Source organism: Pseudophryne corroboree, chromosome 10, assembly GCF_028390025.1.
Source record: "Pseudophryne corroboree isolate aPseCor3 chromosome 10, aPseCor3.hap2, whole genome shotgun sequence".
Lineage (NCBI taxonomy): Eukaryota > Metazoa > Chordata > Amphibia > Anura > Myobatrachidae > Pseudophryne > Pseudophryne corroboree.
The window spans coordinates 151,077,734-151,091,328 of NC_086453.1; the positions used below are offsets into that span (position 1 = coordinate 151,077,734).

Here is a 13,595-nt window from a genome sequence, read left to right on the forward strand (position 1 = left end):
TGGGTGGAGCCTTGTCTTCCCTCTCACACCCCTTATCCGGCTTTTAGTAAAAGTCCAAACTCCAATTAAGTCTGTTTAGCAGAAACAGACATTTCCTGGGGGTTTAATATGCATAATCCAGAAACCTGGCACAGACACATATCCCATTTATGACCAGTGTTTAATCTATCACTATATATATATATATATATATATATATATACATACAGTGGGGGAAAAAAGTATTTGGACAGCCACCGATTGTGCAAGTTGACCCACTTAAAAAGATGAGAGAGGTCTGTAATTTCCATTATAGGTACACTTCCACTGTGAGAGACAGAATCTGAAAAAAAAAAACCTAGGAAATTACATTGTATGATTTATAAACAATTTATTTGTATATTCTTGCGGAAATAAATATTTGGACACCTACCAAGCAGCAAGATTTCTGGCTCTCACAGACCTGTTACTTCTTCTTTAAGAAGCTCTTCTATCCTCCACTCGTTACCTGTAGTTATGGCACCTGTTTGAACTGGTTATCTGTATAAAAGACACCTGTCCACAACCTCAAACAGTCAGACTGCTACCTCTCCACCATGGCCAAGACCAGAGAGCTGTCTAAGGACACCAGGGACAAAATTGTAGAGCTGCACAAGGCTGGGATGAGCTACTCGACAATAGGCAAGCAGCTTGGTGAGAAGAGATCAACTGTTGGCGCAATTATTAAAAAATGGAAGACATATAAGATCAATGACAATCTCCCTTGACCTGGGGCTCCATGCAAGATTTCACCTCGTGGGGTATCAATGATCTTGAGAACGGTGAGGAATCAGCCCAGAACTACACGGGGGGACTTGGTCAAAGACCTCAAGAGAGGTACGCAGAGCGCATGCGCTAAGTTATTTAACACAAAACTTAGTAGATTTGCTGGTGTTCGTGCGGCACTTTTCAGTCGCACTGCTGATCGGTGAATGATTGACAGGAAAGGTGCGTTTCTGGGTGGTAACTGAGCGTTTTCCGGGAGTGTGCTAAAAAACGCAGGCGTGTCAGGGAAAAACACGGGAGTGTCTGGAGAAACGGGGGAGTGGCTGGCCGAACGCAGGGCGTGTTTGTGACGTCAAACCAGGAACTAAACGGACTGAGCTGATCGCAATCTAGGAGTAGGTCTGGAGCTACTCAGTAACTGCAAGAAAATATTTAGTAGCAATTCTGCTAATCTTTCAGCGCAATTCTGCTAAGCTATGATACACTCCCAGAGGGCGGCGGCCTAGCATTTGCAATGCTGCTAAAAGCAGCTAGCGAGTGAACAACTCGGAATGACCACCATAGTGCAACCTGTTATGGTGCAAGGAATGGTTGTGCATATATAATGTCAAAGTCGAAAAATATTGTAATGCATGCCCCATGTACTAACCCCATGCACATATCCGCAATTTGCGTAAAGTAGCTTTCCACGGTCATGCGCCTTAGAGCGTGGTATGCACATTTACGGTAGAGTTTTTTTTTTAACGCATAGAGGGTTATTAGAACATTACATATTTAACCCAAATAGTGTACATTTTAGATATAGCTCCCTTGTACCACATCAACAAGTCCAGAACAAAGGGATTCACCTTTGCAGGATAAGAGGGGACAGACTAAGGCTATAAGGTGGTGTTTGGTATCCAGCTGTAGGGTATTTTAAGGGAAACATTCTGGTGTTGGTTAGAGAAAGATTGCATGTTCCTGCGTATAGTTATGTGCAGAAGTAGAATATAGATATAAATTGTATTTACTGTATATTATGAATGGGGAGGGAACGAGAATGAAACCCAGTCACACATAAATTAAATCTCCCACAGACTGAGATACAATGGCCTTATTTACACTAAGCTTTGAGATTTTATGAAGAGGGCAAACACCTTTGTTTACTAAGATGGCCAGGTTTCTATTTAGAACAATGAGTGCTGAGTTGTCATTGTCTCACCTGAAAGGACAAACAAGGGTGAACAATGCCCAGGAGCAGAGGCTGTTTGGAAGATCAGAAACAATAGCTAACCACAACAAAACCAGACAGATAGGAATTTAAGATACTAACATTCCTAGTCTAAAACTCATGGAGATAAAGGTGTTCATTTATGTATATGTTATATATATATATATATATATAAATAAATATATAATTCCTAACAAATTGTAATAGCAGGAGTATGTGTGTGCGTATGTATATATATATATATGTATGTATGTATATATATATATATATATATATATATATGAATATGTGGATATATGTATATCTTGAAGATTGAAATAGATAATCCTATCATGTGTGGGATCATATTGTTCAGAGTCACGTGAACATTAATCTGGTGGGAATAAGAACATTATTAAATCTTACCTCATTAAGTTTTTAATAATACCAGATTTATGATTAATGTGATGGGTTTAAACTGATCATGGGGCGGGAACTCAGATGTAAACAACAGAAACCACATCTCAAGTCCTAGCCATCACCCACTTCTTGAACTGACCAATGGTCTCCGGTGCACAGGACATGTCCCACCCCCTAACCAATGGAAGAAGAGCACACAGTGTCTATTGTATTATGCCTTGATCTACTGAATAAAGAGCGAGCTGCAGGCCAGGTCACTATCAAAGACTCTGAACGCTATCTGTATGACCAGCGGAGGACCGGCCGGGTTGCGCTTGCGAACATTCTCACGTGTGTACATTCTCTGTAGCCATTATTCTGTTTAGACTTATCTTGTTAGCCTGTAGTGTATAAATTGTACTGTTTACCTTTTTGAATAATCCACTGTGGCCTTAGGAACCCTGTGGTTCAACTACAAAACTGTGCTGTGTCTTCACTTTCCTGCAAGGGTCTTAGAGTGTATTTATCTGTATAAGGTGTATAGGCATTGATAAGGTGTATGCACTGCGGGTACTTTATACCGTCAGCGCTACTTAAGGTTTAAGGTATAACATCGTTGCAGTACTTTGCTGCTAAGGGTTTAAAGTGTAATCATATCATTGCATTATATCATTAACAAGGTTTAAAGGTTATCAATTGTGTGTGCGCACGCTGTGTGTGCTTTGTACCCACAGTGCGGCGTTTGTACGCTGAGTGCGTACATGGTACGGGACTCTGTGCGCAAATAGCGTACGAAGTACGTAGCGTGAGCTAGCGACCGCAGCAGCTCCATGGTAAAGGTGTGTTTAAAGGTATAGCTTTACTGTTTAAGATAATATCGACATTATCAATAAATATTTCTCATAGAAAGGAACTGTATTTAGCAACTGTGCAAAATCCCAAAAAACAGTGCAGAATGTTTTTTATATATAAAAACAATAATTTAATCAACGTAATATTCCAAGCAGAAACCGAAAGGTATTGCACGTACAAGATAAATAACAAGCTTATCTGCCCAAACACTGGGTCCAGAGACAACCGGTTCCTTAATCACAAATATTCCAAACGGTAACTAATAGGTAGAAAACGTACAAGAAATAAGTTAAACAAAGTCTTATCTGTCCATCAAAAGGGGTCCAGAAGGCATAAGTTCTAACACGTTTCATCCTAGCTTGTGGATTAAACATCTCTGGAGAGATCTAAAAATGGCTGTGAACTGTGCTTCCCATCCCAACCAGACGGAGCTTGAGAGGTGCTGCAAAGAGGAATGGGTGGAATTGCCCAAAGATAGGTGTGCCAAGCTTGTGGCATCATATTCAAAAAGACTTGAGGCTGTAATTGCTGCCAAAGGTGCATCAACAAAGTATTGAGCAAAGGCTGTGAATACTTATGTACATGTGATTTCTTAGTTTTTTAATTTTAATAAATTTGCAAAAATCTCTAAAAAACTTTTTTCACATTGTCATTATGGGGTATTGTGTGTAGAATTTTTAGGGTAAAAATTAAATGTATTCCATTTTGGAATAAGGCTGTAACATAACAAAATGTCGAATAAGTGAAGCGCTGTGAATACTTTCCGGATGCACTGTAAATAATAGGATTTTAATTACCTACCGGTAAATCCTTTTCTCGTTGTCCGTAGAAGATACTGGGTCCATATTAGTACCATGGGGTATAGACGGGTCCACTAGGAGCCATGGGCACTTTAAGAATTTGATAGTGTGGGCTGGCTCCTCCCTCTATGCCCCTCCTACCAGAGTCAGTCTAGGAAACTGTGCCCGAGGAGACGGACATACTTTGAGAAAAGGAAATAAAAGGATAGTGGTGAGATTCTGAACCAGCACATACAAACTAGAGGAAAGCCAAGCTAACCAAACTTTACACCAGGAACAGCAACCACTGAACCAACAATACTTAACCAAGTAACAGTGCAGGAAGAAACGAAGCACTGTGCGGGTGCCCAGTATCCTCTACGGACTACGAGAAAAGGATTTTCCGGTAGGTAATTCAAATCCTATTTTCTCTTACGTCCTAGAGGACACTGGGGTCCATATTAGTACCATGGGGATGTACCAAAGCTCCCAAACCAGGTGGGAGAGTGCTGAGGTTCCTGCAGAACTGACTGACCAAACTGAAGGTCCTCAGAGGCCAAAGTATCGAACTTGTAGAACTTAGCAAACGTGTTCGAACCTGACCAAGTAGCTGTTCGGCAGAGCTGTAAAGCCGAGACACCCCTGGCAGCCACCCAGGATGAACCCACCGACCTAGTAGAGTGGGCCTGTACATATTTTGGACACGGAAAACCTGCCATGGAAGAAGCATGCTGGATAGTAAGCCTGATCCAGCGTGCAAATGTCATCATCATAGAGAACAAACAGCGAGTCAGATTTTCTGTGATGAGCCCTCACAACATAGATCTTCAAAGCCCTCACAACATCCAAGGACTTTGAAATAGCAGAGGTGTCGGTAACCACCGGAACCACAATAGGTTTTTGATATTAAACGCAGACACCACCTTTGGAAGAAATTGCTGCCGAGTTCTGAATTCAGCCCTATCTTCATGAAAAATCAACTAGGGGCTCTTGTGAGACAACGCCCCCAGCTCCGACACACGCCTCACAGAAGCCAATGTCAACAGTGTGACGGCCTTCCACGTACGAAACTTGACGTCTATGTCCTGTAAAGGCTCAAACCAATTCGATTGCAGGAACTGCAACACCATGTTGAGATCCCAAAGTGCCGTAGAAGGCACAAAGGGCGGTTGGATGTTGAGAACCCCCTTCAAAAATGTCTGAACCTCAGGGAGAGAAGCCAATTGTTTCTGGAAGAAAATGGATAAGGCCGAAATCTGGACTTTTATGAAGCCCAAACGTAGGCCCACATCCACACCTGACTGCAAAAAAAGTCCCATTTGAAATTCCACCGCAGGAAATTTCCTGTTCTCACACCAAGAGACGTATTTTTTCCAAATACGGTGGTAATGTTTAGACGTTACCCCCTTTCTGGCTTGGATCAGGGTTGGAATAACCCTATCCGGGATCCCATTCCAGGCTAGAATTTGACACTCAACCTCCATGCATTCAAATGTAGCCGTGGTAAGTCTTGATAGACGAATGGCCCCTGTTGGAGAATGTCCTCACGAAGAGGAAGCGGCCACAAGTCCTCTAGGAGCATCTCCAGTAGATCCGCATACCAGGCCCTTCTTGGCCAGTCCAGAGCAATGAGAATTGCTTGAATCTTTTCCCTTTTTATTCTTTTAAGAATCTTTGGGATCAATGGGAGTGGGGGAAACACGTACATCATCTGGTAGACCCAAGGAGTCACCAGAGCGTCCACCGCCACCGCTTGTGCGTCCCTCAACCTGAAACAATACCGCTTGAGCTTCTTCTTGAGACGAGAGGCCATCATATTGATATGTGGGATTCCCCACCGATGTGTCACGCACCCGAACACCTCCGGGTGAAGGCCCCACTCTCCTGGGTGGAGGTCATGTCTGCTGAGGAAGTCTGCTTCCCAGTTGTCTACTCCTGGAATGAAGATCGCGGACAACGCCACAGCGTGTCTTTCTGCCCAGAGGAGAATCCTTGTTACCTCTGACATTACTGCTCTGCTCTTCGTTCCGCTTTGTCAGTTTATGGCCCTTATTCCGAGTTGTTCGCTCGCTAGCTGCTTTTAGCAGCAGTGCAAACGCTAAGCCACCACCCTCTGGGAGTGTATCTTAGCTTAGCAGAAGTGCGAACTAAAGGTTAGCAGAATAGTGCTGAAATTTTTCCAAGCAGTTTCTGAGTAGCTGCAGACCTACTCCTTCCTTGCGATCACTTCAGTCTGTTTAGTTCCTGTTTTGATGTCAGAAACACACCCTGCGTTCGGCCAGCAACTCCCCCATTTTCCCAGGCACGCCTGCGTTTTTACCTGACACGCCTGCGTTTTTTAGCACACTCCCGGAAAACGGTCAGTTACCTCCCAGAAACGCCCCTTTCCTGTTAATCACTCACCGATCAGCAGTGCGGCTGAAAAGCGTCGCTAGACCTTTTTGTGAAAGTACTTCGCTTGTGTGCACTGCGGCCCATGCGCATGCGCAAAAATGCTAATTTTTAGCCTGATCGCTGTGCTGCGAACAACGGCAGCTAGCGATCAACTCGGAATGACCCCCTATGTACGTTACTGCCTCACATTGTCCGACTGAACTTGAATGGCTTGATTTTGAAGAAGGAGCGATGCCTGTAGAAGGGCATTGTATATGGCCCTTAGTTCCAGAATGTTGATCGGAAGAATGGCTTCACGACGTGACCATTTTCCTTGGAACTGTTCCCCTTGGGTGACTGCTCCCCAACCTTTGAGGCTTACGTCTGTGGTTAGCAGAATTCAATTTTGAATCCCGAACCTTTGGCCCTCGGTCAGGTGAGAAGTCTGAAGCCACCACAGAAGAGAAATCCTGGCTTTTGGGGACAGACGGACCCTCTGGTGCATGTGTAGATGCGATCAAGACCACTTGTCCAACAGATCCAGTTGGAAGGGCCTTGCATGGAACCTTCCATACTGTAGCATTTCGTAGGCAGCTACCATCTTCCCCAGAAGGCGCCCGCACCATCGACTGGATCACCAATGCCTTTTCCAATGGAAGGAATACATTCTGTGCCTCTGTATCCAGGATCATCCCCAGGAACGGAAGCATCCCTGTTGGTTACAGATGAGATTTTGGCAGGTTCAGAATCCACCCGTGATCCTGGAGTAGTCGGGTTGAGAGGGCAATGTTGTCTAACAACCTTTTCCTGGATGGTGCTTTTATCAGCAGATCGTCCAGGTACAGAATTATGTTCACTCCCTGTTTGCGGAGGAGAAACATAATCTCTGCCATTACCTTGGTGAACACCCTCGGTGCCGTAGAGATGCCAAATGGCAGGGCCTGCAACTGGTAGTGACAGTCCTGTAAGGCAAACCTGAGATAAGCCTGATGAGGCGGCCAAATCGGAATAAGAAGGTACGCATCCTTGATATCCAGAGACACCAAGAATTCCCCCTCCTCCAGACCTGAGATCAAAGCTCTCAGAGACTTCATCTTGAACTTGAACACCCGTAAGTGCGGGTTCAATGACTTGAGTTTTAAAATTGTCTTACCGAACCGTCCGGTTTCGGTACTACAAACAGGTTGGAATGATAACCCTGGTTTTGCAGCTGAAGCAGAACTGGAACAATGATCTGTACCAGTTTTTGAATTGCTTCCTGTAAAGTCATACTTGCTTCTTGAGAAGCTGGTAAGCCTGATATGAAGAATCTGTGAGGTAGGAGTTCCTAAAACTCCAGTCTGTAGCCCTGGGCTATAAGATCTTTGACCCAGGGATCCTGGCATGATATTTCCCATATATGACTGAAGAATCTTAAACGGGCACCCACCTGCCTGTCTTCCAGGCAGCGCGGTCCACTGTCATGCTCAAGGCTTAGAGGAAGCAGAACCGGGGTTCTGTTCCTGTGAATCTGCAGTTGCTGGTTTTCTGGGTTTACCTTTATTGCCTTTGAAGGCTGTAGAAGAACCTTTGGGTTTGTTTTTAAACTTCGCTGTCCGAAAGGACTGCAGAGTTGGAGCAGTGTAGGATTTTCTACCCGGGGGAGCTGCGGAAGGAAGGTACGTAGACTTAGCCGCCGTAGCCTTGGATATCCAAGTATCCAGTCCATCCCCAAAAAGGGCTTCACCTGTGAAAGGTAGGCTTTCCACGCCTTTCCTGGAATCCGCATCCACAGTCCACTGGCATAGCCATAAGCCCCTGCATGCTGACACTGCCATGGCAGTTGTGCGTGCATTGAGTAAACCAATTTCCTTTATGGCCTCCACCATAAAGTTAGCAGAATCCTGTATATGCTGTAGGAGTAAAATTATCTCCCCCCTGGATAAGGAATCTAACCCGTCAATTAGATTACCTGACCATTTTGCAATGGCCCTAGAGATCCATGCACAAGCTATAGTGGGTCTCTGGGCCACCCCGCAGCTGTGTACAGAGATTTGAGAGTGGTCTCAATCTTGCGGTCTGCAGCATCCTTCAAGGAAGCTGCCCCAGTAACAGGTAAAACTATCTTACGTGACAGCCTAGAAACCGATGCATCAACTATCGGTGGGTTTTCCCATTTTTTCCTATCATGCTGAGGAAACGGGAAGGATGTGAGTAACCGTTTTGGTACCTGAAACTTCTTGTCAGGATTTACCCAAGTTACTTCATAGGGAATTTAATTCCTTAGATGCAGGGAAAGTAGCTGAGGATTTATTTTTCACATTAAAATAATGTTTCCTCCTCGTCCTCTGACACCTTATCAGGAATGTGCAGGACATCTCTAATAGCTTCTATCAGGGTCTGTATACCCTGTGACAGCTGCATCCCCCCCTCCCGAGTCCACCTCACCCTCCTCTGGGTCTGACTCATCATAATCATCATCGGTATCAGCTTGCATGATTTGGGCCAGAGTACGCTTCTGTGGACAAATGGCAGTGGTCTGAGCGCTGGAATGACCACTTAATCTCTATTCATCAGGTCATCAACAGATTGCTTTAAGTATTGCATCTCCTTCTCATTTTGGGATAATTTATTCAAAATATTTGAAATCATCCCTTTTAATGAATCTAACCATACTGGTTCTGATCCACTAGCCTGAGAATGTGTACTATCCTGAGCACACTGCAGTGATCCCTCAGATTGAGAAAAACACTCTGCTGTGCATGATACACACTCCTTTGACATAGTAAACGTGAAAGCGCACACACACACACACACACACACACACACACACACACACACACACACACACACACACACACACAGGAATATAGGTTAAAAGCACAGTTAACCCACACAGAGCCTTCTAGGGAGACACAGAGTATAATGGAGCCAGCCACACAGCGCCCCTGTAGCTAAAGAACAAGTTTAGCTGGGTCACAAACTAAGTATCCTTAATAGGGCTTAGTACACCAAATATTGCACCCCCCTGCTATGACCCCCTGGTACCGCTGAGGTGTTCAGGAGTCCTTGTGGAGGAGCTGCGCTTCCCTCCCAATCTGGCTGTGTATAGCTGCAGAGGAAAAATGGCGCTAATGAGCTGCTGGATCCGCTCATAGTGAAGCCCTGCCCCTTAATGGCGCGCGATCTTCCTGGGTGTTTTATACTGGCTGAGGTAAATATTCTGTTCTACAGTGGGTTAAAACCCCTGTAGTGTACTGCCAGTGTGAATATCATTAGTGGCTTCAGCTCTCCCCTCACAGCGGTCACACAGTGTCTTGAAGCCTGGAGTGCAGCCTGCATGTCAGCGCTGCGCTCCTACACTTGTGCCGCCATTACAGCCGGTGACCTGCTAACCGGGACGCCGGCCACCTACTCACCACTCTTCTGACTTCTGGCTCTGTTAGGGGAGGCGGCGTGCTGCGGGTCTGTATGCTCGCCATGGTGGGGCTTTTGAATAGGACCCTCAGGAGCTCAGTGTCCTGTCAGTGGGGAACGGGACCATTAACCCTAGGGAGGTTGGGCCGTTCCCCCGACCCCCTAAGTCCCACGAAACAGGCAGTCTGGTGCCAACCAGACCTGCCTGAAAATAATAAAATAGAAAATAAATGCAGAAAACTCTTCAGGAGCTTCCCAAGCGTGACCAGCTCCTCCGGACACATTTTCTAAACTGAGTCTTGTAGGAGGGGCATAGAGGGAGGAGCCAGCCACAAATTCTTAAAGTGCCCATGGCTCCTAGTGGACCCATCTATACCCCATGGTACTAATATGGACCCCAGTATCCTCTAGGACGTAAGAGAAAAATAAATAAGACTTTACACTAAAGAAAACAATATTTTTGTACTTGTAATATAGTGGTATAATTACATTTTAGGGTATTACCATATAATATACAAATCATATATGTATCTTTATAAACTCCTGTAAATATCTGTATAAACATTCAGGCTGGTTAAGAGTTGCAGTGCAAATCTTACATGAATTCTCAGTGCACATGTACCTAAAATGATGTGAGCAATACAGTATTGTCCTCACTGAACTTTGACTATGTAAGAACACTGCATTACAGTCTAGGGGCGGGCTGTACTAACTATCCGTGATACATCCCGCCACACATTGCATTGATACTAATTGCATATGTACTAACATATGCGGTTAGTATCGCAAAGGGCAGCTCTTTTCTGATGGGAGCTGTCCTTTGCAATCAGCACTGATCACTGGACTGCCGGGTTTATGAGTGACACGGTGCCCGCTGGGGATGATGGGAGGGATCTGATTGGTGCCAAATGTGGAAAGAAGCCTATAGGCTACTCTTGGGTAACCCTCCACACTAAGCTTCATGATTCGGGGCTTAGTACATATGGAAAGGCGGTAAAAAAACTTTATTTACCGCATATTTCCTTTAGTACATCCCACCCTAGTTATGGTCTATGAATTTGAACCAACGGTGCTAACATGCGAACAGCTCTGGGGAACACAGCAGATATGCTCCAGCAACCAGTGTATGTCTAACGCAGCATCAGGCCCTTTTAGTTTATACTAAAATTATTTTAATATTTTTCACTTTATTGAATTACAGTAATTGTTGCTGTTAATCATTTTACCCCATTCTGATGTTTTAGTTGTTTATGTGGGGTATATACTTTTCTGATAAAAGGTCATTTTAATGGCTGATTTTATTATATTTTAATCTGTGCAGGGCCTGAGTGACTTTTGCTCTGATCCAGATGGATATGTGTCGAATCAGACCCAGGTCATCTCAAACATTAGCCCAGGTAAGAAAGGAATCCCGGTGTGCTTCGCAAACTTACACCTTATGCTTATATTATCTGTAAACTGACCTAGATAGTGTATCCATCCAGGGCCGGTTCTAGCCCCGGATGAAAAATAGGGGCGTGGCTTCATACAGGGGCATGGTCAGTCACGCCCCCTGTAGAGTTATGCCCCCAGTAGCGCCCGCATTTGTGCCCCCAGTAGCGCCGCTTTAAAAAAAATAAAAAAATTAATACTTACAATCCCCGCTCCTGAGTACCGACCGTTGCAGACCTCCGCCGGCGCCGCTCCTCGGATCTATGGGAGAGACGTCATGATGTCTCTCCCATAGCACAGCATAGACACTAGAGGTCAGTCATGACCCCTAGCGTCTGTGCCAGTCCCACAATGCTGTGCGGTGCGTGATGACGTAATCGCGCACCGCACAGCAAAGGTCCTCTCCACGAAGGGAAACTAGACGGGTAGCGTCTAGTTCCCTTCACTGCAGGGGGACCAGCGGGGGACACAGCGGCAGCGGGGGGGCACAACCTAACCTCCCCCCTCAGCCTAACCTTAACCTCTCCCCGCAGCCTAACCCTAACCTCTCCCCGCAACCTAACCCTAACCTCCCCCCCCAGCCTAACATTAACCTCCCCCTGCAGCCTAACCATAATCTCCCCTCCCGCAGCCTAACCCTAATCTCCCCTCTCGCAGCCTAGCATTTACCTCCCCCTCCCACAGCATAACCCTAACCTCCCTCCCTGCAGCCTAACCCTAACCTCTCCCACTCAGCCTAACCCTAACCTCCCCCTGAAGCCTAACCCTGACATTTCCGGAGCCTAACCCTAACCCTGCAACGTCAGATAAAATGTCTGTCAGTCTGATAGGCATTTTATCTGCCTGTGCAGTGGCAGATTGGCAATGTGTACAACGTGCTCTGCCTGGTGCAATATGTATAATGTGCTTTACCTGGTGCAATGTGTATAATGTGCTTTACCTGGTGCAATGTGTATAATGTACTTTACCTGGTGCAATGTGTATAATGTACTTTACCTGGTGCAATGTGTATAATATGCTCTACCTGGCGCAAAGTGTATAACGTGCTCTATTTGGTGCAATATGTATAATGTGCTTTACCTGGTGCAATGTGTATAATGTGCTTTACCTGGTGCAATGTGTATAATGTGCTTTACCTGGTGCAATGTGTATAATGTACTTTACCTGGTGCAATGTGTATAATGTACTTTACCTGGTGCAATGTGTATAATATGCTCTACCTGGCGCAAAGTGTATAACGTGCTCTATTTGGTGCAATATGTATAATGTTCTTTACCTGGTGCAATGTGTATAATGTGCTCTGCCTGGCGCAAAGTACATAATGTGCTTTACCTGGTGCAATGTGTATAATGTGCTCTGCCTGGCGCAAAGTGTATACCCTGCTCTACCTGGCACAAAATGGCGCAGTGGCCATTTTTTGGAGTCCTGCGCATGTGCTGTAGACTTTACCTGGTGCAATGTGTATAATGTGCTCTGCCTGGCGCAAAGTGTATACCCTGCTCTACCTGGCACAAAATGGCGCAGTGGCCATTTTTTGGAGTCCTGCGCATGTGCTGTAGACTCTGGCACTGTGCCAGAGTCTACAGCGCTTAGAGCGCTAGCAGCAGCGCAACGGCTACGGGAGAGGAGGGGGCCCACACATGGAGTCTGCACACAGGTCCCCTCCTCTCTAGAGACGCCCCTGGCTCATGTGATGCGCAAAGCCTACATGATGACAGATACATTACAGCAAAGCGAGCAAGACATGAACAGGATGTCTTCTCTGCGTTATTGTATGTACTGTAACACAAAGAACCGGTTCTAGTTTGGTTTAGGAGATGAGTGCCTGTAAGAAGCAGGGAGGGAGAGTTACAGGAGATGCTATTATAATGGCTGCTGGTTGCTGGAGAAAATACATATTTTATTTATTTAAAATACAACAGAGAATATGCAGATATCAGATCATTTCACATTTTTATTTTCTGTTTATATTTTGATTCTTGGTGATTCGTCAGAATAACTATAAAGCCTTTCACAACATTTATTCTGTTTCTTGCAGATATATTGCAGTATTATATCTCATGTAACCAGGATGTATCAAACCCCTTCCGACAGGTAATACAATTTTGTCTCTAAAGTAATATGCAACTAGAAAAAAAAACTTGAGCCTAGAGATATATTTGCTTATTTTAGCGACAAGTGATCACCCACATTTCCTATTTATTGAAGTATTTGTGTTAGTGAGCTAATAGTTTGTGGACGAAACAATACTGTACGTGTTCTATTCATAGTGACCATCAACAAAAATCATGGAATAAAATGTTGTGATTTTACCTGGATTTTGCCATCCTTTAAATAGCCAAGTCATATAAACTTTCGACTTGGGTATAGGTCACATATTTACCACAAGCATGGCCTATATAAGCATTTGCAATGCTTTCATCTAGGAATGG

At 44.9% G+C, this 13,595-nt stretch overlaps 1 protein-coding gene across 2 annotated transcripts in view; it reads left to right on the plus strand.

Moving 5' to 3' along the window:
* The window catches only part of TTYH1 (tweety family member 1), a 476,474-nt gene that overhangs the window by 388,582 nt on the left and 74,297 nt on the right, over positions 1–13,595 (plus strand). For both annotated transcript variants that reach the window (XM_063942879.1, XM_063942880.1), the window contains exons 7-8: positions 11,054–11,129; positions 13,202–13,257. In XM_063942879.1, the coding sequence (XP_063798949.1) occupies positions 11,054–11,129; positions 13,202–13,257 (132 nt within the window). The remainder of the gene's footprint in view (positions 1–11,053; positions 11,130–13,201; positions 13,258–13,595) is intronic.